The sequence below is a fragment of the Salvelinus namaycush genome, chromosome 10 (genome assembly GCF_016432855.1).
Source record: "Salvelinus namaycush isolate Seneca chromosome 10, SaNama_1.0, whole genome shotgun sequence".
Classification (NCBI taxonomy): domain Eukaryota; kingdom Metazoa; phylum Chordata; class Actinopteri; order Salmoniformes; family Salmonidae; genus Salvelinus; species Salvelinus namaycush.
Window position 1 is genome coordinate 11501044 of NC_052316.1, and position 25300 is coordinate 11526343.

Here is a 25300-nt window from a genome sequence, read left to right on the forward strand (position 1 = left end):
CCTAGCTAACTATAGTACTAGCTTCTCTAGGCTGCACCAGTCAAGACAGACACTGTTATATGGGATGATAAAAAACATTGTGGCTGCTACAAGTTAGCTAGCCTTGGCTGTAGCCGAGTTGCCATGGCGCTCTCTCTCCCTCCGTCTGCTTGCTCCCATCTCAAACACACCAACGCGAGTGATTCATGCCAGAATTAAGCCCAGTGAAGCTACTGATGCCTCTCAGCATGTCACCTAACGTCTTCCTCGCGCCATAAAACACCACCATGAATTAACATGGACAGTCAATGGAGACAAAAAATGATAGGCGTCAACCTGCCTACACGTTCCCGTCACGTTCATGTCACGTGACACGCTCAAGTCATGTAGACAGTGTTCTCATCGTGTACACATTACACTTACATGGCACGTGTCAGTTTACATGTACGTTTTTATTAAAGATCTCACCATGAACGCCTTACAAACGTCTTCATGATGTCTGCATGTACATGCTTTTAAAATTATGTTTAATTGTCAGTGTAATCTAATCAATTTAATTTGAAGCTAAAATAGGCCCATCACCTCTATACAAAAATATATTAGGCTAGTTGATTTGCAGCCAGCCACCATTACTGTGCAGAAAGCCTATAGGTGATACAGGCCTATTTCTCAAATAAATATGGACAGGATGGCTTCGTCTGAGCCCTATTCAGAAATAGGAGGTAGGTTTACCTGTTTGACAGATGCAATCACTGTCACCATGCATTCCTTAGGCTGTATGCTATCAATTTCTGTGGAGGGTTTTATGTGTTATGGTTAAAAGTAGGGCTTGAATTGAGGGGGTATGTGAGGACAGGCAAAAACAAGGCTACCCCTTGTTGGTTTATAAATTGTGAGAAAAAACAACATTCCAGATTATATAAAAAGTGATCTAGGTTATAACAACAATTAACTCCACGATGCTTTCTGCATAGTCTACGAGCCTATCGAAGGCCATGCTCAGCCTCAACATGGGTTCATGGTGGGCCTATAGGCCTATCAAAATATTTAATTTGAAATATAAAGCAAGTATCATTATCCCACAAAAAAACTGTGGTTGTTTTATATGCTCTGGAATTTAGAATATTAGTGGTAGGCTATGCTTACAGCAAACAACCCAAAAAATTGAAGCGGTATGGGTCTATCCATAGACCAAACAGCTTAAAAGATACACCCCCAAAAAATTCAGGAGAGGGGAATCTCATTGAATCAGGCTATTTGTTTCAGTGCAGTTGCGTTCTTACACATAACCTATAACCTGAACGGAACTCGAAAACCTCCCCGCCTATTTTGATCACAGATCATGACAAAGCCTGAACATTTCAGCTATATTTATCCTTGATTTAGCCCACTATCACCTATACAGTTGAGGTCGGAAGTTTACATACACCTTTACGTACACCTTTACATTTAAACTCAGTTTCACAATTCCTGAAATGTAATCCTAGTAAAAAATTCCCTGTCTTAGGTCAGTTAGGATCACCACTTTATTTTAAGAATGTGAAATGTCAGAATAATATTAGAGAGACTGATTTATTTCAGCTTTTATTACTTTCATCACATTCCCAGTGGGTCAGAAGTTTACATACACTCAATTAGTATTTGGTAGCATTGCCGTTAAATTGTTTGAATTGGGTCAAACTTTTTGGGTAGCCCTCCACAAGCTTCCCACAATAAGTTGGGTGAATTTTGGCCCATTCCTCCTGACAGAGCTGGTGTAACTGAGTCAGGTTAGTAGGCTTCCTTGCTCGCAAACGCTTTTTCAGTTCTGCCCACAAATTTTCTATAGGATTGAGGTCAGGGCTTTGTGATGGCCACTCCAATACCTTGACTTTGTTGTCCTTAAGCCATTTTGCTACAACTTTGTATGTATGCTTGTGGTCATTGTCCATTTGGAAGACCCATTTGTGACCAAGCTTTAACTTCCTGACTGATGTCTTGAGATGTTGCTTCAATATATCCACATAATTTTCCTTCCTCATGATAACATCTATTTTGTGAAGTGCACCCGTCCCTTCTGCAGCAAATCACCCCCACAACATGATGCTGCCACGCCCGTGCTTCACGGTTGGGATGGTGTTCTTCGGCTTGCAAGCCTCCCCCTTTGTCCTACAAACATAAAGATGGTCATTATGGCCAAACAGTTCTATTTTTGTTTCATAAGACCAGAGGACATTTCTCCAAAAAGTACAATCTTTGTCCCCATGTGGAGTTGCAAACCGTAGTCTGGCTTTTTTTATGGTGGTTTTGGAGCAGTGGCTTCTTCCTTGCTGAGCAGCCTTTCAGGTTTTGTTAATATAGGACTTGTTTTACTGTGGATATAGATACTTTTTTACCTGTTTCCTCCAGCATCTTCACAGGGTCCTTGTTGTTCTGGGATTGATTTGCACTTTTCGCACCAAAGTACATTCGTCTCTAGGAGACAGAACGCATCTCCTTCCTGAGCGGTATGACGGCTGCGTGGTTCCATGGTGTCTATACTTGCATACTATTGTTTGTACAAATGAATGTGGTACCTTCAGGCGTTTGGAAATTGCTCCCAAAATTTGTGAAGGTATATCATTTTTTTTCTGAGGTCTTCTTTTGATTTTCCCATGATGTCAAGCAGAGGCACTGAGTTTGAAGGTAGGCCTTGAAATACATCCACAGGTACACCTCCAAATGACTCAAATGATGTCAATTAGCCTATCAGAAGCTTCTAAAGCCATGACATCATTTTCTGGAATTTTCCAAGCTGTTTAAAGGCACAGTCAACTTAGTGTATGTAAACTTCTGACCCACTGGAATTGTGATAAAGTGAATTATAAGTGAAATAATCTGTCTGTAAACAATTGTTGGAAAAATTATTTGTGTCATGCACAAAGTAGATGTCCTAACCGACTTGCCAAAACTATAGTTTGTTAATAAGAAATGTGTGGAGTGGTTGATAAATGAGTTTTAATGACTCCAACCTAAGTGTATGTAAACTTCCGACTTCAACTGTATTTAATCTGGATTTGACAAACAATAGCCTGACTTCTAGGATCCTTTGACCTCTCCCCACACCTCCAAATAGGCTAAATGTAGTCCTATGAATAAGGTCTGAATGTTTTCCTATTAATTTGCATAGGCTAACCATTGTGATTAATGATATTTACTATCTTCTGCTTATGCTTCATTGGTTTTCAATAAATGACTACTACTTAGCACCTCACCACGTTTTTGAGAGTAGGCCTATTCCTTGTAAAGATTATGTGTAGGCTATTGAGTATAAAGGCTATTGAGTATAATGATATACTCAATAGCCTTTAAAATTATATAATTTTCTTTATTTTGACTATTTTCTACATTGTAAAAGTGAAGTGAAGACATCAAAACTATGAAATAACACATATAGAATCATGTAGTAACCAACAAGTGTTAAATAACCACGGGCACTCTGTTCACAATGTTGACATCAGCAAACTGCTCGCCCCACACTACGCCAACGTCTGCCATCTGCCCGGGACCGTTTATAACCAGGATTCATCCGTGAAGAGCACACTTCTCCAGCGTGCCAGTGGCCATCAAAGGTGAGCATTTGCACACTGAAGTCAAGACCCTGGTGAAGACGACGAACATGCAGATGAGCTTCCCTGAGAGTTTGTGCAGAAATTCTTCCGTTGTGGCCTCCCGAGTGGTGCCGCGTTCTAAGGCACTGCATAGCAGTGCTTGAGGTATCACTACAGACTGGGTTCGATCCCGGGCTGTGTCGCACCCGGCCGCGACCGGGAGACCCATGAGGCGGCTTACAATTGGCCCAGCGTCGTCCAGGTTAGGGGAGGGTTTGGCCGGCCGGGATGTCCTTGTCCCATCGGGCTCTAGCGATGCCTGTGGCGGCCCGGGGCCTGCAAGCTGACTTCCATCTCCAGTTGTACGGTGTTTCCTCCGACACATTGGTGTGGCTCGCATCCGGGTTAAGCGAGCAGTGTGTAAAGAAGCAGTGCGGCTTTGCAGGCTGGTGTTTCGGAGGTGTTTCGACCTTCGTCTCTCTCGAGGCCGTACTGGAGTTGGAGCAATGGGACAAGACTGTAACTACCAATTGGAGAGAAAAAGTGGTAAGAAGTTAAAAAAACGAAGAAAAAAAAAATATTCAGTTGTGCAAACCCACAATTACATCAGCTGTCCAGGTGGCTGGTCTCAGACGATCCCGTAGGTGAAGAAGCCGGATTTGGAGGTCCTGGGTTGGCGTGGTTACACGTGGTCTGCGGTTGTGAAGTCGATTGGACACAAATTCTCTAAAATTATGTTGGAGGCGGCATATGGTAGAGAAATGAACATAAAATATTTTATTTCAGCTCATGAAACATGGCATCAACACTTTACATGTTGCTTTTATATTTTAGTTCATTGTATATCGATGTTCATTGTCTATTTAAGAGCTAGAGAGAGGAGGAAGAGATAGGCGAGTTGCCAGCAGATTTGAGTGAATTCCAAGAAGGGAACAGTGAAATGTCAACCTCAGTTTAGGCTATCCTTGTCAATAAGTGGTTTCACAGATTTAGATAAAGCACTCAAATTAAAACGTAGGCCTAGTGTCAACATTACCACCCATTGCTTCACTAAAATTAATCAACGGCTGATAGGCTATGGATGTTTCTATTTTCTAATGGTTGTCAATTTCATCTTCATATAGCCTATATCATAGCTGTCTCTATATCTTCCCCTTTATTGATATGATATGCTACATTGATTTAGCATTATCCTATAATGTAGACTCATTTTTGATATCCGACAGAAAGGATTTGAAGCTAAGACTAGGTGTTTTGGGGGGGAAAGGAGAAATGTGATTTGCTTATGTCTGAGAGAGATGGCTGCAGACGGATTTGATTGATGGTCCTTTTAGGTGGGTGGGTGTGCGTGTGAGAGTTTGCTAATTCTCTCTATGTCCATTCAGAAAGTTTCCTAAAATAGGCCTAACCTGTCTGGACTTAAATCTCTTTAATCAAAACTCCGACCTTGTGGGGGTCCAGGGAAACTGCCAGTGATGCTTATCATTAAATAAACAACGTTCTAGTATGCCTAATAGCCCGGCTATAACCACTTGATCAAGGCTATAACCACTTGATCAAGGCTATAACCACTTGATCAAGGCTATAACCACTTGATCAAAAGTTGGAATTTCAGTAATATAATAATGAAGATGTTGATTTGAGGAGGGGAAAAGATGGCAACTATATATAGGCTAGATGTATTATAGATAGGGCTACAGTGGATTGATGCATAATTACTACTGGAGTGCATAGTTGCCATGGTGTTTACATCAAATACAACATGTCCCCCCCAAAAAAAACGGAATAGGCAGTTGCCAGCAGTAGGCCTACCATGTAAAAGGAAGACAGCTTTGTTCGAACCTAAAATATATAAAAAGTAGAATTGAAATTCTGAGTAGACCCTCCCGCGGTTGAGAGGCTTACGGAATTATAATAGCCTGCCGATGAACAATATAGCTCAATACTATTTTTAACCTAAGATAGACCAGAGCAAGGTGGGCAGAGCCAAGCACGAGCTAGCGAGATCCTATTGGCACATTCTAGCATTTATTTGCATATTTCCGTAAGGGAACGCCTAATCTGGGAAGTGAGTGTGGGCAATAACTAAATTCGCCCTTGCACTCCTTCTAAACTATGCCATTTTTTTTATTTGGCAAAGGGTAAAGTCTGCAAAACATATTCTACTCTGTTACAGATTTTAGCTTTGGAAACAGAAAACTGCATTGAGATCAAATGTTTAATCAAGGAGAAAATTTGCTGAATGTCGGCCAAAATCAATCTTGCCCCATCTTCCCCCACTGCCGGCTACTGGGATTCCTTTCATCACCATATTTAGTAGTGAGTGGAAACGCCAACCGGATGCTTCACATTTATACAACCGGTGAAATATTTGTCTCATTGTGTGGGTGTAGTGTTTGTAAGGCAAGATGGAGGAGAGGCTGACTCTTGTCAGAGATCGCATTTATTTTGGGAGATTGTAAAATATTACCTTTTCATTCAAGACAGGATAAATATATTGTTTCAGGTGATAATAAAACATGTTTTGTTAAGTTACTTCTTCCTCAACTTGTTTTTCCAACTTTATAGCAAGTCAAGCTAGCTTGCACAGCAGAGCAGCTAGCTAGCTAGCTAAAAAGCTAGGTTAGCTTGAAGATACCACTAGTAGCTAGCGACCTCCACCTAATAAAAAATATATATATATTTTTTTTAACATTACTATTAAAATAGTACTCACTTATAGGAATCGGTAATTGTTTGCAAGGTGCTAGCTATCACATAAAGTCATCGCCAAAAACCAAATGTTTCTCTTCTTCTGTGGTTTGCTAACTTCCTGTTCTTCTACGGACTCTGGCTGGACTGAAGACGACGCAATGTTTGGAAAATGTCAAAGTATCCGTCTGGCAACGAAGTCTTCAACCACAAGGGGGCATTGCAATTCCACTGCGTTGTGGACATCCCTATTCAAATAGATGACATCCGGTGCAACGTGACTGAGTGCTTATGAGTAATGTGATACCTCATGTCAACCAGATGCATCAAGCTCTTTGCGTTACGGCGGAAGTCATTCATTGTCAATGCAGCAGTCCGCAATGCTACGTTGGGGATGCTACACTAGGCTGCTGCGCTGTGTTCTGTGTACCTGCATGCATTCAATCTTTTTAACTGTGCGTTGCTTTACCGTGCGGTGGTACAAACGGAAGTACACACACATACCCCAACTAGCTAGCTTTTAGCTAGTCGAAAAGCGAAGCACACGTGCATCAAGTACGAAAAATGAGGGCTAGACATCCAGCAAAACAAAACGCATATGCATCTGGTGGACATCGGGCGTGAACGAGGCTTCCGATGCTCAATGGTAGGCAACAGCATAAGACACAGGGGTCACGCAGACGTTAGCCAGGCGGTGGTATCACGACAAGTCAGTCAGACATTCAATGGTAGGCGACGGTAGCTCATTCGGCTATTTTCACCCACAATACTCACCGCCCCCTCTGCAGCTGCAGCAATAGAATGCCAGCCTCTCTCCCTCGCTCAGCTGTGCTTAAAAAAAACACATGTATTTCGAATATCCGGACATCCAAACAAAAATGTAAGATACTATTCGAATAGTGAAACTCCCATCCCTAGACAAAATCAACTCAAATTGGATTTAAACGGAGATGTTTCTCAAGTCCATGGCGCCATGATGGATATCAAACATGCACTCTGTATGGTACGTGTATGTTGCACTATATTCTCTTATAACGCAGTTTTACTCACTTCCTCTTTCATAGGAGCCTACTGCGTAATTCAACTTCAATTCATACACTTGTGCTCTACTTTACTAGTGGCACCTTCAAAACGTGGAACAATACACACAAATCTTAATATCAATCAATAAAATAGGTCTACTGTGTTAAACATGACATATTTAGTGTTCAAAATTGGTATGTATTATAAACAATAGCATTCTTGAGGATGTTGAAGTATGTCAGGTGAAACGAAGGTGATGGGTAGTCAGATGGAAGCAATGTGGGCTATGAAAAAGAAGAAGAATCATTGTAACAATGCTGCAACATCACTGTAACATTGTAATATTAGTGGGCTCTTAGGCCTGCAACAATGGAAGATGGTCATGGTCCCCTATTGCCCATTGTATTTTCATGTATACTTTTTATATTTTGTTAACCTCACTGTAAGTCAGTCATGGATACTTAAGGATAGATGGAAATGTACAGAATGGTTACATGGAGGAAAGTGTGGGAGATCGTGCTTTTTCAATTTCAGGCGAGGGGAGGGTTTAGTATTTTTTTTTAAATCTAGTCCAGGGGAGAGTCATGTAATTTGTAATTGATGAAATTTCAATATTTCTCAGTGTTTTAGAATTAGTTGCTTATTAAGCTAAATATCAATGTGTGCCAGATGCCGCCCCTCATCTCTGATTCTCCGCTGGGCACGCAATATCAAGTGCGCCTATAGGCTACTTAGTGTGGTCTCAATCAAATGATCCTTAGCCTATAGGCTATGAAGTGCATGCTCAGAGACACAAAGAGCAAAGTTAGATTTCTAAAATAGCTGCTGGTATGGTGTACATACAACTAGGCTGCATTACACACTGCAATGGATATTCCAACCCTGAGCCCATGCCTGCTCTGCTCTTGCTGATCAAAAACTGCCTAACCAATGTCTGTGCTGTGTAGGGCTACGGTGGCAGTTCAGGAAGTGAGTCAAAGGCTTCTTCCGAAAATAATAATTTATTAGGCCTAGTCCAAAAAATGCACTTGCTCGTGGACTAGCCTATAACCTACATGTATGTTATGTTCAGTTTGAGGAGAGCGCAGAGATGAGAAGGAGAACCTGAGGTCAACTTTGATGGCTTGCTACTACTATAATTAATTTGTATTAAAAACAACATGTGTCTTGCCCATGATGGTTGAAATGAATTATGCCTACTCGAATGAATTTGCCTACTTTCAGCACCATGAGCTGTCCATTTCCAATTGATTGTGCCACAGCTGCTGCTTCAAGTTTCTTGAATCTGGTTTATTGTGAGGTCATCAACTCTGATAAACACATCTTCATTTTAATTAGACTTCACAAACAACGAGAGGGCTTTCTGTTGGAGCCTATTTCTTCCTATTTCAGAAATAAGTAGTAGGCCTACTTGTTTGACAGACGAATTTAGGCTATAGGCTTCTATATCCAGGTAGGCCACATTTTTTGAAGTATCATGCTCAGATTCCTAATGACTTCTCAGATTGAATTACTTGCAAACAGGGTCAGCTTCGTTGCAAACAAGTCACACTTACTTGGCATTGGCGAAATATGATAAGATGAACACAGGCCTATCTTTCTGTCCATTCTTAGCCTGTTAAAAAAGATTCAGCTAATACGTAAAATGACGTAGCATCGCATGTAATGTTTATTAAAGGCAATTTTTTCTCGAACCTGCAAATAAAATCATAGATTCATGCAATGCTTTTACTATAAAGGAGATCTTTCCATCCGTATTATTGTCCACGGTGGTCTGCGAACCCACAGCCTTCTGTTCCGCAGTCTTGTGTGCTAGCAAAATTCCTGCACTGCCATGTAATGCTTACAGGATGAAGAACAGTTTCTAAAACTGCATTTCTAAGGCTCTGGTCTGTCCAAGAATTGAGGGTAACGGTAGATATGTTCTCTACTATCCACTTACTTTGTATAGAGGGGGTCACTTGTTTTTTTTTTCAAGCGTTCGGGGACGGTTTAGATTATATACATTTTGCTGAAGGGAGTGCCATCCATTTTCATTTCAGAGAGGTCCGATTTTCTCCATGTAACCCTTATTGTAAATAACGTTCACTCCCGTAGTCAGCCATAATGACAAAGTAATGACATGTTTCCTATAACACCTTTCTGTGTCTATGTAGGCTACACTAACGCAACCGCATCACCTCACTCTGCCATGCTGGAACACCCCATTTCTGTCAACACGGGAGAAAATGAAAACCCGGCTCCTACACATGCACGCCCCGGCTCCTACACATGCATGCGCACCCACCACTCATACAATTAAGAGCAGGCACCGCTGGCTGGTACCGTTGTCTCGCGCTCCCTCCTATTTCCAAATAGCACGACATGCACACCACTGGACTATGACATTCAGGATCCCCCATATGCGGCGCGCTATTCAGGAACATGCGCAGCATGCATCACACGTTCCCCATATTGATCCCCCAAAAGACAAACTGAGCCTAAATCGATAGGTCATTTACAAATAGTCGTTATGGTTGACCATTAAAATCCACGGTAGGTTAATTACACGTGCAAATATAGTCGGGAGTAGTTATTCTGGACACATGTTTAATTTCACATAAATCCCCAGCTGTTGTTAGAGGATATTCCTTACATGGACTGCCGATTGACCATGCGGCTTTGCCCTGTCTAGATATAGGTCCAGTATTTTACAGCATAGGCGCACATTTTTAAAAAGCCTTGATGTCATGCCCAACACTGAGCACTGAAGAGAGGACAAATAAATGCGATGCAAGTTGAAGTCAATAACATGACATTATCTTTTGTCTGCGTATTGGCGATGTTTTAATGTTGACTATAATCTAAATATTAACTTCGCCTATTAAACATCCTTTCTTCACTGTTTCCAAAAAATCAATCCCTCATTTCACCCCCCAAAAAGACCAACAGTGCAATTAGCTCGCCTACATATTCTTTCCCTTTTGCAGGTGTGGCAACCGGGGCGAAATCGTTCAAATTGAGCCAGAACATTCATTGTCAGTGCATAAAATACCCTAGTCTATACAATAATAATAGGCTACATGCAGGTAAATCAAAAGTCTACTTACTCCATGTTTCACCACCGTCCCGTTTCACCAACTCTGCTGTGTTCGACTGAAATGTGTATTTTGCCTTTAATGTCAAGAAGAGTAGTCTTCCTCCGTAGCCCACTACCATCAATTTCGGTCTACGGACCCCCTCCCCTTCATTCAGAGCTGCAAAGTCGAGAAATCGGCAGTCCCTCCCCTGTAGCTGGCTTTCGTGGGGAGCAACGCGCTTACAGCAAATTTGCCAAAAGACTACCCTTTAAATCAGGGCCCAAATAATGATTTGCCTTTGCTAATGGGTTCAAAATAACTTCTATACTTTCCACATCCGTGCTCCCACCATTCCCTGTTTTAGGATGATTTCTTTTGTTCAATTTCTGAGCTCATACCGCGCAATGCTGTATCATCTGTTCGCAGCGCGAGGGAGTTTAGTGAGGCGTTACGCCCCCACATGGATAGAAAATAAGAAAATAGTGTAGGCATAGAATCGATATAGCTCTGCTAGAATTCTCACACTGGACAGGACACGTCAAGAAATGTATTATTTAGGAGACTCATGTTATTTAATGCGACTAATAGGGTCTCAACTTCTATAAGCAATATGTTCATGCTCACTGCAGATACCTAAGTCTGGGTATCAGTCTTTTTAGCTATTCCACTCCTTGAATGTAATAGTTGAACTGAGATGGCAACCAGGCTAGCAGATACCTTTTCCATAGCCTAATATTGGCTCCATGACAACTGTTAAACATACATTATGCAACCAACTGTACGATGTGTATCCTAGGCTGCATACCTGTTAGCCTAAAGCATTTAAAGTAGGCCCCAACAGCAAACTAAGGAATTGTACCATCATTGAGTGAGCTATTAAGAGCTTTTCTCCCTTAGTGTAAAATGCACTCAAAATAACATTTGATTTGAGTCGATAGTGCATTATAGAGAGTTATGTGTGCTGCCTTAAGCCACAACTACAGTACCAGTCAAAAGTTTGGACACATCTAATCATTCAAAAGTATTTTATTTTTTTATTTTATTTTTCTACATTGTAGAATAATAGTGAAGACATCAAAACTATGAAATAACACATATGGAATCATGTATAAACCAAAAAGTGTTAAACAAATCAACATACAGTGGCAAGAAAAGGTATGTGAACCCTTTGGAATGACCTGGACTTCTGCATAAATTGGTCATAAAATGTGATTTGATCTTCATCTAAGTCACACCAATAGACAAACACAGTCTGCTTAAACTAATAACACACAAACACTTATACATTTTCATGTCTTTATTGAACACACTGTGTAAACATTCACAGAGAAGGGTGGAAAAGTATGTGAACCCTTGGATTTAATTGGTTTAAACTGGTTGACCCTCCTTTGGCAGCAATAACCTCAACCAAACGTTTTCTGTATTTGCGGATTAGACCTGCACAACGGTCAGGAGAAAATTTGTACCATTCCTCTTAACAAAACTGTTTCAGTCCAGCAATATTATTGGGATGTCTGGTGTGAACCGCTTTCTTTAGGTCATGTCACAGCATCTCAATCGGGTTGAGGTCAGGACTCTGACTGGGCCACTCCAGAATGTGTATTTTCTTCTGTTGAAGCCATTCTGTTGTTAGTTTACTTCTGTGTTTTGGGTTGTTGTCCTATTGCATCACCCAACTTCTGTTGAGCTTCAATTGGTGGTCAGATAGCCTTACTTTCTCCTGCAAAATGTCTGGATAAACTTGGAAATTCATTTTTCCATCGATGATAGCGTCGATGATTCCGTCGATGATAGTCCATTGAGAATAAGAGCACCTCCTCCCAGCTGCCCACTGCACTGAGGCTAGGAAACACTGTCACCACCGATAAATCCAAGATAATCGAGAATTTCAATAAGCATTTCTCTACAGCTGGCCTTGCATTCCACCTGGCTACCCCTAACCCGGTCAACAGCCCTGCACCCCCCACAGCAACTTGCACAAGCCTCCCCCATTTCTTCTTCACCCAAATCCAGATAGCTGATGTTCTGAAAGAGCTGCAAAATCTGGACCCCTACAAATCAGCTGGGCTAAACAATCTGGACCCTCTCTTTCTAAATTGATCTGCCGCAATTGTTGCAACCCCTATTACTAGCCTGTTCAACCTCTCTTTCGTATCGTATGAGATCCCCAAAGATTGGAAAGCTGCCACGGTCATACCCCTCTTCAAAGGAGGAGACACTCTAGACCCAAACTGTTACAGTCCTGTATCTATCCTACCCTGCCTTTCTAAGGTCTTCGAAAGCCAAGTTAACAAACAGATCACCGACCGTTTCGAATCCCACCGTACCTTTTCCGCTATGCAATCTGGTTTCCGAGTTGGTCATGGGTGCACCTCAGCAACGCTCAAGGTCCTAAACGATATCATAATCACCATCGATAAAAGACAATACTGTGCAGCCGTATTCATCGACCTGGCCAAGGCTTTTGACTCTGTCAATCACCACATTCTTATCGGCAGACTCAACAGCCTTGGTTTCTCAAATGACTGCCTCGCCTGGTTCACCAACTACTTCGCAGATAGAGTTCAGTGTGTCAAATCGGAGGGCCTGTTGTCCGGACCTCTGGCAGTCTCTATGGGGCTGCCACAGGGTTCAATTCTCGGGCTGACTCTTTTCTCTGCATACATCAATGATGTCGCTCTTACGGCTGGTGATTCTCTGATCCATCTCTACACAGATGACACCATTCTGTATACTTCTGGCCCTTCTTTGGACACTGTGTTAACTAACCTCCAGACGAGCTTCAATGCCATACAACTCTCCTTCCGTGGCCTCCAACTGCTCATAAATGCAGGTAAAACTAAATGCATGCTCTTCAACCGATCGCTGCCCGCACCTGCCCGCCCGCCTAGCATCACTACTCTGGATGGTTTTGACTTAGAATATGTGGACAACTACAAAAACCTAGGTGTCTGGTTAGACTGTAAACTCTCCTTCCAGACTCATATTAGGCATCTCCAATCCAAATTTAAATCTAGAATCGGCTTCCTATTTCGCAACAATGCATCCTTCACTCATGCTGCCAAACATACCCTTGTAAAACGGACTATCCTACCGATCCTCGACTTCGGCGATGTCATTTACAAAATAGCCTTCAATACTCTACTCAGCAAATTGGATGCAGTCTTTCACAGTGCCATCCATTTCGTCACCAAAGCCCCATATACTACCCACCACTGCGACCTGTATGCTCTTGTTGGCTGGCCCTCGCTTCATATTCGTTGCCAAACCCACTGGCTCCAGGTCATCTATAAGTCCTTGCTAGGTAAAGCCCCGCCTTATCTCAGCGCACTGGTCACCATAGAAGCACCCACCCATAGCACGCGCTCCAGCAGGTATATTTCACTGGTCACCCCCAAAGCCAATTCCCCCTTTGGCCGCCTTTCCTTCCAGTTTTCTGCTGCCAATGACTGGAACGAATTGCAAAAATCACTGAAGCTGGAGACTCATATCTCCCTCACTAACTTTAAGCATCAGCTATCAGAGCAGCTCACAGATCATTGCACCTGTACATAGCCCATCTGTACATAGCCCATCCAACTACCTCATCCCCATATTGTTATTTATTTTATTTATATTTTACTGGCCAAGATAAAGCAAAGCAGTGCGACACAAACAACAACACAGAGTTACACATGGAATAAACAAACATACAGTCAATAACACAAAAGAAAAAAGTCTATATACAGTGTGTGCAAATGAGGTAAGATAAGGGAGGTAAGGCAATAAATAGGCCATAGTGGCGAAATAATTACAATTTAGCAATTAAACACTAGAGTGATAGATGTGCAGAAGATGAGTGTGCAAGTAGAGATACTGGGGTGCAGATGAGAAAGAAAAAAAACACGGCTTCTTCCGTGGTGTCCTCCCATGAACACCATTCTTGTTTAGTGTTTTACGTATCATAGACTCGTCAACAGAGATGTAGGCATGTTCCAGAGATGTCTGTAAGTCTTTAGCTGACACTCTAGGATTCTTCTTAACCTCATTGAGCATTCTGCGCTGTGCTCTTGCAGTCATCTTTGCAAGACGGCCACTCCTACGGAGAGTAGCAACAGTGCTGAACTTTCTCAATTTATAGACAATTTGTCTTACTGTGGACTGATGAACATCAAGGCTTTTAGAGATACATTTGTAACCCCTTCCAGCTTTATGCAAGTCAACAATTCTTGATCTTGAGATCTCTTTTTTGTTCGAGGCATGGTTCACATCAGGCAATGCTTCTTGTGAATAGCAAACTCAAATTTTGTGAGTGTTTTTTATAGGGCAGTGCAGCTCTAACCAACATCTCCAATCTCGTCTCAAAGATTGTACTCCAGGTTAGCTGACTCCTGACTCCAATTAGCTTTTGGAGAAGTCATTAGCCTAGGGGTTCACATACTTTTTCCAACCTACACTGTGAACGTTTAAATTATGTATTCAATATAGAAAAGAAAAATACAATAATTTGTGTGTTATTAGTTTAAGCACACTGTGTTTGTCTGTTGTTGTGACTTAGATGAAGATAAGATCTAATTGTATGACCAATTTATGCAGAAATCCAGATAATTCTGAAGGGTTCACAACCTTTTTCTTGCCACTGTATATGTTCTATTTGAGATTCTTCAAAGTAGCCACCCTTTGCCTTCATGATAAATAAGAATGTTTTCTTAACTGACTTGCCTGGTTAAATATAGGTTAAATAAAAAAATAAAAAGCTTTGCAAACTCTTGGTATTCTCTCAACCAGCTTCATGAGGAATGCTTTTCCAACAGTCTTGAAGGAGTTCCCACATATGCTGAGCACTTGTTGGCTGCTTTTCCTCCACTCTGCGATCCAACTCATCCCAAATCATCTCAATTGGGTTGAGGTCGGGTGATTGTTGTCATCTGATGCAGCACTCCATCACTCTCCTTGGTCAAATAGCCCTTACACAGCCTGGAGGTGTGTTTTGGGTCATTGTCCTGGTGAAAAACAAATGACAGTCCCACTAAGTGCAAACCAGATGGGATGGCGTATCGCTGCAGAATGCTGTGGTAGCCATGCTGGTTAAGTGTGCCTGGAATTCTAAATAAATCACAGACCAGCAATCACCAGCAAAGCACCCCCACACCATCACACCTCCTCCTCCATGCTTCACGGTGGGAACCACATATGCGGATATCATCCGATCACCTACTCTGCGTCTCACAAAGACACAGTGGTTGGAACCAAAAATCTAAAATTTGGACTCATCAGACCAAAGGACAGATTTCCACCGGTCTATTGTCTATTGCTAATTTTTCTTGGTCCAAGCAAGTCTCTTCTTCTTATTGGTGTCCTTAAGTAGTAGTTTCTTTGCATCAATTCAACCATGAAGGCCTGATACACATAGTCTCCTCTGAACAGTTGATGTTGAGATGTGTCTGTTACTTGAACTCTGTGAAGCATTTATTTGGGCTGCAATTTCTGAGGCTGGTAACTCTAATGAACTTATCCTCTGCAGCAGAGGTAACTATGGGTCTTCCTTTCCTGTGGCGGTCCTCATGAGAGCCAGTTTCATCGTAGTGCTTAAACGTTTTTGCGACTGCACTTGAAGAAACTTTAAAAGTTCCTGAAATGTTCCTGATTGACTGACCTTCATGTCTTAAAGTAATGATGGACTGTCATTTCTCTTTGCTTATTTGATCTGTTCTTGCCACAATATGGACTTGGTCTTTTAGGAAATAGGGCTATCTTCTGAATACCACCCATACCTTGTCATAACACAACTGATGGTCTCAAACACATTAAGAAGGAAAGAAATTCCACAAATTAACTTTTAACAAGGCACACCTGTTAATTGAAATGCATTCCAGGTGACTGAAGCTGGTTGAGAGAATGCCAAGAGTGTGCAAAGCTGTCATCAAGGCAAAGGGTGGCCACTTTGAAGAATCTCAAATATAAATATATTTAGATTTGTTTAACACTTTTTTGGTTACTGCATGATTCTACATGTTTTATTTCATAGTTTTGATGTCTACTATTATTCTACAATGTAGAAAATAGTAAAAATAAAGAAAAACCATTGAATGAGTAGGTGTGTCTGTCACGCCCTGACCTTAGAGAGCCTTTTTATGTCTCTATTTGGTTTGGTCAGGGTGTGATTTGGGGTGGGCATTCTATGTTTTGTTTTCTATGATTTTGTGTTTCTATGTTTTGGCCGGGTATGGTTCTCAATCAGGGACAGCTGTCTATCGTTGTCTCTGATTGGGAACCATACTTAGGTAGCCCTTTTTCCCTCCTTTCGTTGTGGGTAGTTGTCTTTGTTTGTGGCACTATAGCCCTTAAGCTTCACGGTCGTTTTTGTATTGTTTATTGTTTTGTTGGCGCCATTCCAAAATAAAAGTAATGTACGCTCACCACGCTGCACCTTGGTCCGCTTCTTCCAGCATCGGCCGTGACAGTGTCCAAACTTTTGACTTGTACTGTACATTAAAATGTGGCCTTGGTCTACATGCACTGCTAAAAGATGATCGTATCCATAACCGCAAATGAGTTGCCACAATGAGGACATTCAAGTTTTTGTTCTCTAATCTAATAATCATGGGGAACCACCATGAATACAGTCAAATTGTTGCTGTGGTAAAACAGATACATTGCAAACTTTCTGAAGGACTTTGGACATAGACATTATTAGCTCCAGACAAGAGGTTTCCAAACATTGTTCCATCAACTTCCACAGACCAATGGTGATCTGCCAGATACAGGGGTCTAAGTCTGTGTAACCGCTTTCAATTACTTTCATTGCAATTAAATTAGCTAGAGTCCGTGTCTATCATTGAAACTAAAGTCTCTAAATATGACCATTGCTGTTTTATGACAGTGCCCACATTTGGCCAACCATTGCTATTGTTTATGGTGCAACATTTTGTGACACTGATTTCAGCGATTGAAGAATCGATAACTGGACTCCAGCATACTATGTGTGTCCAGTAGCAGAAATAGGTCACTTTTTTCGTACCCTGCCAATGGTCACACATGTGGAATGATTGCTCGGCTAAATCAATGTGGGGTGGAATTGGTTTGAAGCCATTAAGGAGGTCAGTGCTGTTTTAGGTCATTATTTACAATAGCACCCACTATTAAAGGGATAGTTCCCTCAAACTGTATTTTAGTACTTTGTTCATTGGCCCACTGTTATTAGATAGTTTAGTAGTTTTTGAGTAAACTATCCCTTTAATAGAGGTTTCTCTCAAATTATCAATAAAGAGATATTTGGAGGGGCAGAATTAAGAATCACAAATTCTTATTATCTGGTGTAATATGGTTTATTAATGTTGAAGCGTGATGTTAAATGTAGGCCTATTAGTAATTCAATATTTACTAGTAAATTATCTGAAAAGTCAGCTAGTGAGAAATGGTTGTCTTTTTTACGTATAGATGCATAATCACAAACAAACAAAGATATCTCTTGAAACAATGAAATCAATTAAATATATTTACTCCAGTTAAATTATGACTGCATCATCCACTACATTTCATTGGAAATACTTGTGAAATAAGGAAAATAAACACAAAGTCTGATTTCACTCAGTTTCATTCAATTTCCCAAATTCCATTTCCAGACATGATGTGCATCATGTCACACATTGAGGTTACACTGGTTCTTCCAGGCTCTCACAGGATGAGACATCATCCTCTCTTCTCTACTGCAATACTGTACTGACTGTACTGCATTGACCATCAATCAACCAAGACATTCCATTTAGTGGAGGAATCTGCCACCTACTGTAGACTTGTAGCACCATCTACATTTCTGTCTCCTGTAGAGTTATATACACTGAGGAGAAAAAAGATTAGGAACACCTTCCTCATATGGAGCTGCACACGCTTTCCCCCTCAGAGCAGCCTCAATTTGTAAGGGCATGGACTCTACAAGATGTCGAAAGCGTTCCACAGGGATGCTGGCGCCCATGTTGACTCCAATGCTTCCAACAGTTGTGTCAATTTGTCTGGATGTCCTTTGGGTGGTGGACCATTCTTGATACACACGGGAAACTGTTGAGCAAGAAAAACCCAGCAGCGTTGCAGTTCTTGACACAAACCGGTGCGCCTGGCACCTACTACCATACCCCGTTCAAAGGCACTTAAATCTTTTGTCTTGCCCATTCACCCTCTGAATGGCACACATACACAATCCATGTATTAATTGTCTCAAGGCTTACAAATCCTTATTTAACCTGTCTCCTCCCCTTCATCTACACTGATTGAAGTGGATTTAACAAGTGAAATCAATAAAGGATCATAGCTTTCACCTGGTCAGTCTGTCACAGATAGAGCAGGTGTTCTTAATGTTTTAGACACTCAGCGTACAGTATAGGGTGTGCACATTTTTGTACCACCCCAACTCTAACACACCCAGTTCTATTAATTAGCTGCTCCTAAGGACCTTGATTAGCTGAATTAGGTGTGTTAGTGCAGGGCTGGAACAAACGCCTTTTCAGGAGTAGGGTTGGCCTAATAATATTTTGATATTCAGTTAGTATATTGACTTCACCTACTGTGCCTCCAGGTGGCGTAAGAGCCCAACTCCTGCTATGTGGAAACATCTTACTGTAATACAGACTTGCACACAGACACTGTCTTAAAATTATTGTTACCCAAGCATGAACCACAAACAGGAGCATGCTCTCGCTTTAGAGGTAGAAATTATCCTTATACTTCAAATTGAAGGAGTATGTCAGATAGTTAGTGGTAAAATCCTTCAAAGAAAAGACATACCTTATCTATAGAATCTGTGAGCGGATCCTTTTCAGCCAGCACTGTTGTAAAGCACTAATAGCCATGTTACTAATAAATCAGCAGTGCTCGTTTTGTTTAGTCTCCCAAATATATACACCAATATACACACTGGTATGGTACCCATTCGTCCAGCAGCCTCATCTGTTGTTGTAATGCAGCTCTGTGCTGTGAGGATAGCCCTGTCTTTAATAGTCTACTGCAGTGGTTCTCAATCCTGGTCCTGGGGGAGCACATTTTTGTTTTTGCACTAGCACTACACACCTGATTCAAATCATCAAATCCTGATGATGAGTTGATGATTTGAATCAGGTGTATAGTGCTAGGGCAAAACCAAAAATGTGCACCCCTTTGGGTCCCCTAGACCAGAATAGAGAATCACTGGTCTACTGCAGTGGTAAGCTACTGCCTGCTACATGCTGCATCCACCAAACACCGCAACACCAATGATCCCATCAAAGGATGGGGCAGAAAGCGGCTTTACATGCTGTGGTGACTGTCTGGCTGGTCACTGGGGCCAGCACATACAGAGGATCAGACACAGGGCTGGCCCCAGACGTAAGAGACATAGGAGATCGCTTAGGGACAATTTTTTTCTCAACTTCCTGTTGAGAGTTAAATAGTAGAATACACAAGGCGCAATTTCGAAATGAACAACCAGGAGTTTTTCTCTTGTTATGTTAGTCACTGACGGTCACTCAATTAACCCATGTCATCTGAAAATGTTTACACTGAACAAAAATATAAATCTAACATCCATATTCCAGAATGGGGTCATAATATAGCGAACTAAAATATAAACGCAACATGTAATATGTTCGTGCCATTTTTCACGAGCTGAAATAAAATATCCCAGAGATGTTCCATACGCACAAAACACTTATTTCTGTGCACAAATTTGCTTACATCCCTGTTAGTGAGCATTTCTCCTTTGCCAAGATAATCTATCCACCTGACAGGTGTGTCATATCAAGGAGCTGATTAAACAGCATGATCATTACACAGGTGCACCTTGTGCTGTGGACAATAAAAGGACACTGTCAAATTTGCAGTTCTCACACAACACAATGCTACAAACGTCTCAAGTTTTGAGGGAGTGTGCAATTGGCATGCTGACTGCAGGAATGTCCACCAGAGCTGTTGCCAGATAATTGAATGTCAATTTCTCTGCCATACTGTATGCCGCCTCCAACGTGGTTTTTAGAGAATTTGGCTGTACTGTACGTCCATCCGGCCTCACAACCGCAGACCACGTTTATGGCGTTGTGTGGGTGAGCGGTTTGCTGATGTCAACATTGTGAACAGAGTGCCCTGTGGTGGCAATGGGGTTATGGTATGGACAGTCATAAGCTATGGACAACAAACACAATTGCATTTTATCGATGGCAATTTGAATGCACAGAGATTCTGTAACGAGATCCTCAGGCCCATTGTCGTGCCATTCATCTGCCACCATCACCTCATGTTTCAACATGATAATGCACTGCCGCATGTTGCAAGGATCTGTACACAATTCTTGGAAGCTGAAAGTGTCCCAGTTCATCCATGGCCTGCATACTCACCAGACATGTCACCAATTGAGGATGTTTGGGATGCTCTGGATCAATGTGTATGACAGCGTGTTCCAGTTCCCGCCAATATCCAGCAACGTCACACAGTCATTGAAGAGAAGTGGGACAACATTCCACAGGCCACAATCAACAACCTGATCAACTCTATGCGAAGGAGATGTGTTGAGCTGCATGAGGCAAATGGTTGTCACACCAGATACTGAATGGTTTTCTGATGGTAAAATTGCAGGAAACTAGCTTCAAAACCCCCAAAACTTCTCTCTACCCTATGGCAAAACATGTAGAATTGGAGGAAATTACCTGTAAAATTGCACATTTCTCTCTCCGCCCCATGGCAAAATGAGTAGAATTGCATGAAATTAGTCATACAATTGCAAAATATTTTTCTCCACCCCATGGCAAAATGTGTAGAATTTCAGCAAGCTTGTTTAGAAACAGCAACATTTCCTCTATGCCCCATGGCAAAATGTGTAGAATTGCAGGAAATTAACTCTAAAACATATTATTGGATTTTCTCGCAGCCATCAAGAGCGGTCTCTCTCTCTCTCGCTCTCTCTTCATTGGCCCCTGCCCGATTCTCCAACAGCTTGCGCGCACCCCCTGAGTCGGCATGGTAGTTACCGTGGTAACTCGACAAGTCTCCATTTGCTCTGATCAATGGGACGGTTTTCGCACAAGCCCCTGGAAGCCCCTCAGCTCCAAGGGAATGGAGAAGGAGCGGTGTGTGTGTGTGTGTGTGTGTGTGTGTGTGTGTGTGTGTGTGTGTGTGTGTGCGTGTGTGTGTGTGTGTGTGTGTGTGTGTGTGTGTGTGTGTGTGTGTGTGTGTGTGTGTGTGTGTGCGCGCCTGCCTGCGTCCATGCGTATAAGCATGTGTGTATTTGTTTGTGCGTGTGTGTGTGCGTGTGGTTTTGTGCTAAACTGAGAAGATTCCAAAAGGCCAAAAGGAGGAGGGTGTGTGTGTGTTGGGGGGGGGGGGGGGGGGGGTCGCTCCACGGCCCAGGGGATGCACGAAGGGTTCGGCCCTCTCTCCTGCTCAATTTTGACACTTCAATTCTCTTTGCAAGGCAGGGATTTCATTGTTGCGCATAGGAATCAATGAGGGATTTCATTCTTGCCCAGTGCAATCAATGACTATCGGTAGTTGCTATTTAATGGGTTCACATTGAGCGTGAAGAGGCACCACAAGCACACTGCAAGATGCAATATGAGGCAATTCTCAACAGGAAAGGTAGGGCATGCAGGATTCCAAACACAAAGTATAAAATAAAATGTAAATGTAATTCTATTGTATAGGATTTTTCCTTTATATGTTGAGACGAAATGGCCTACATAAACGTAAATAAACAACACAGAGGGAGAGGGAAATTCTGCAGTGTCAAACTGGCGTCTACCACATGAGGTTTCAGACAGACAGCGTGTGTCCTCTTATCTGACTGAAAGAGTAGGAAGAAAGTAAGTGGGAGGAAGAGGTTTAAGGGAGAGGGGGAGAATTCATCAGGGAAGAATCGTCAAATAGACATTGGAGACCCGAGAGGCAAAGTGTGGGAAGTAATTGACGTCAACTGTAAATAGAAGATACTGCAGAGTAGCAGTAATGAAAGACGACTCCTAGCAGGTCCAGTGAGAGGCAGGGAGAGGAAGAGAGAGGAAGAGAGAGGAAGAGAGAGGGAGAGAGAGGGAGAGAGAGGAAGATTGGAAACCAACCAAGCAAAGACTATCCCAGGAAAGAAAAAAACTGTAGAGAAGGAGAAAGCTTTGGCAGAACAAGCAAAAGGCAGGGAAACTTCAAAGGGAATCGTGAAATAACACAATATTAACGAAGGTAGGAAAAACATAACAAGATTTAAGATACAGAAATGAACAGAAATTATGGTAACACTTTACTTGATACCCAGCGTCATAACACATTGTCATAACAGCTGACATAACTTGTCATAACCTGTCATATTACGGTCATAACAGTGTCATGACACATATATTTAGACCTGTTGTAACATATATTGCATTATCTTATTCCTGGTTATGACACCTACATGAGTGTCAAAACCCACATTTATTAAATGTTTCCTTTTATTTGAAAGTTAGGTTCTTAAGTTCTACATCTTTTTTTATCTGAATTTCTGTGAGTTTTGACACTTTTATGTAGGTGTCATAACCAGCCATAACATAACACAGTATATGTCACTACAACAGGTCTAAATATATGTGTCAGTGTTATGAACATATTATGACAGGTTATGACAAGTTATGTCAGCTGTTATGACATGGCTATGTCCGTGTCATTACGTGTAATGATGCTGGGGTGTCAAGTAAAGTGTTACCGAAATGGTCCTATGACAAGTCAATATTTTACGCACATAGAATTTGGCACAGGAGCTGTGTCTATGGTTCATAGTTGTTTACTTAGCACACAGCCAGCAACTCATTGAGTCATTTGGGTGAACTATCCCTTTAAGCCACACAATTTGAATCCTCTTTTTGTCTGTGTTGCCGGTGGTGAAGATTATAATGATCTATCAAAGGGTGTACTGCAAGCCAGATTAAGCCATGCTGCTGCAAATTTAGAGCCCTGGCCATTTTGCTGAGTGGGTATTTTTGTAAGCAGGGCAAGATAAATGTTTCCTCACAATTTTTTTCCCTTGTCACCCAGAAGCCATTAAATCCTTACGATAATACCCACAGCCATTGAATCCATAAGATAATACCCACAGCCATTGAATCCTTACGATAATACCCAGCAGCCATTAAATCCTTACGATAATACCCACAGCCATTGAATCCTTACGATAATACCCACAGCCAATGAATCCTTATGATAATACCCACAGCCATTGAATCCTTATGATAATACCAACAGCAATTACTGTAAATCCTTATGATAATACCCACAGCCATTGAATCTTTACGATAATACCCAGCAGCCATTGAATCCTTACGATAATACCCAGCAGCCATTGAATCCTTACGAAAATTCCCACAGCTATTGAATCCTTACGATAATACCCACAGCCATTGAATCCTTGTGATAATACCCACAGCCACTGAATCCTTATGATAATACCCACTGCAATTACTGTACATCTGAACGATAATACCCAGCAGCCACTGAATCTTTACCATAATACCCAGCAGCCACTGAATCTTTACCATAATACCCACAGCCATTGAATCCTTACAATAATACCCACAGCCACTGAATCCTTATGATAATACCCAGCAGCCATTGAATCCTTACGATAATACCCACAGCCATTGAATCTTTACGATAATACCCAGCAGCCATTGAATCCTTACGATAATACCCACAGCCACTGAATCCTTACGATAATACCCAGCAGCCATTGAATCCTTACGATAATACCCAGCAGCCATTGAATCTTTACGATAATACCCAGCAGCCATTGAATCCTTATGATAATACCCAGCAGCCATTGAATCTTTACGATAATACCCAGCAGCCATTGAATCTTTACGATATTACCCAGCAGCCATTGAATCGTTACGATAATAACCACAGCAATTACTGTAAATCCTTACGATAATACCCAGCAGCCATTGAATCGTTACGATAACATCCACAGCCATTGAATCCTTACGATAATACCCACAGCCATTGAATCCTTACGATAATACCCACAGCCATTGAATCCTTACGATAATACCCAGCAGCCATTGAATCTTTACGACAATACCCACAGCCACTGAATCCTTACGATAATACCCAGCAGCCATTGAATCTTTACGATAATCCCCACAGCTATTGAATCTTTACGATAATCCCCACAGCCATTGAATCCTTACGATAATACCCACAGCCACTGAATCCTTACGATAATAACCACAGCCACTGAATCCTTACGATAATACCCAGCAGCCATTGAATCTTTACGATAATCCCCACAGCCATTGAATCCTTACGATAATAACCACAGCCACTGAATCCTTACGATAATACCCACAGCCATTGAATCCTTACGATAATACCCACAGCCATTGAATCCTTACGATAATACCCACAGCAATTACTGTAAATCCTTACAATTATAACCACAGCCATTGAATCCTTACAATAATACCCAGCAGCCATTGAATCCTTACAATAAGGTTACGTACAGCACTCGTTGTAGTTAATATTAGCAAGATTTGTAAGTGGCTTTTAAGATTCAAGTAAATTCTCACGCATTCATATTGCATTCCACTATTCACATTATATACAGATTTTGAAAACAAGTACCCTTAGGTGCCATTTTGTATTTAATTCTGCCCAGAGTGGCACAAGATCAGAGGAATGGTCATGAATGGTCATGAATGGTCATCCCACTGTAGTACACCATAGGGAGCAGAAACACATATAGACCACTGACATGCGAGCACACAGCTGCTGCATGTAGGCTGCACTGACACACAGACACAGGCAGACATGCAAGCACTCCCAAGGGCCCTCTCTTTCCCTCTCGCTCGCTCCCTCGCACAAACGCACGCACGCACGGGCACACTCAGAGTGAGCGCTGTTATCTCGTCTGGTGCAGAGACAGAGATGGGGATTGGTGGGGGAAATGAAAGGAAAGGACCAGAGGGAGAAAAGCCTATTGCAGCACAAATGACCAGGAAACTGAGGAGCATTACAGTA

The 25300-nt window shown here is 41.8% G+C and overlaps 1 protein-coding gene across 1 annotated transcript in view; it reads right to left on the reverse strand.

The window, feature by feature from the left end:
- Nucleotides 1–10433, reverse strand: part of palm1a (paralemmin 1a) — a 68731-nt gene extending 58298 nt beyond the window's left edge. Inside the window, exon 1 of the mRNA XM_039001838.1 lies at nt 10352–10433. Within this exon, the coding sequence (XP_038857766.1) occupies nt 10352–10356 (5 nt within the window). The 5' untranslated portion in view covers nt 10357–10433. The remainder of the gene's footprint in view (nt 1–10351) is intronic.
- Between the last annotated feature and the right edge of the window lie 14867 nt (nt 10434–25300).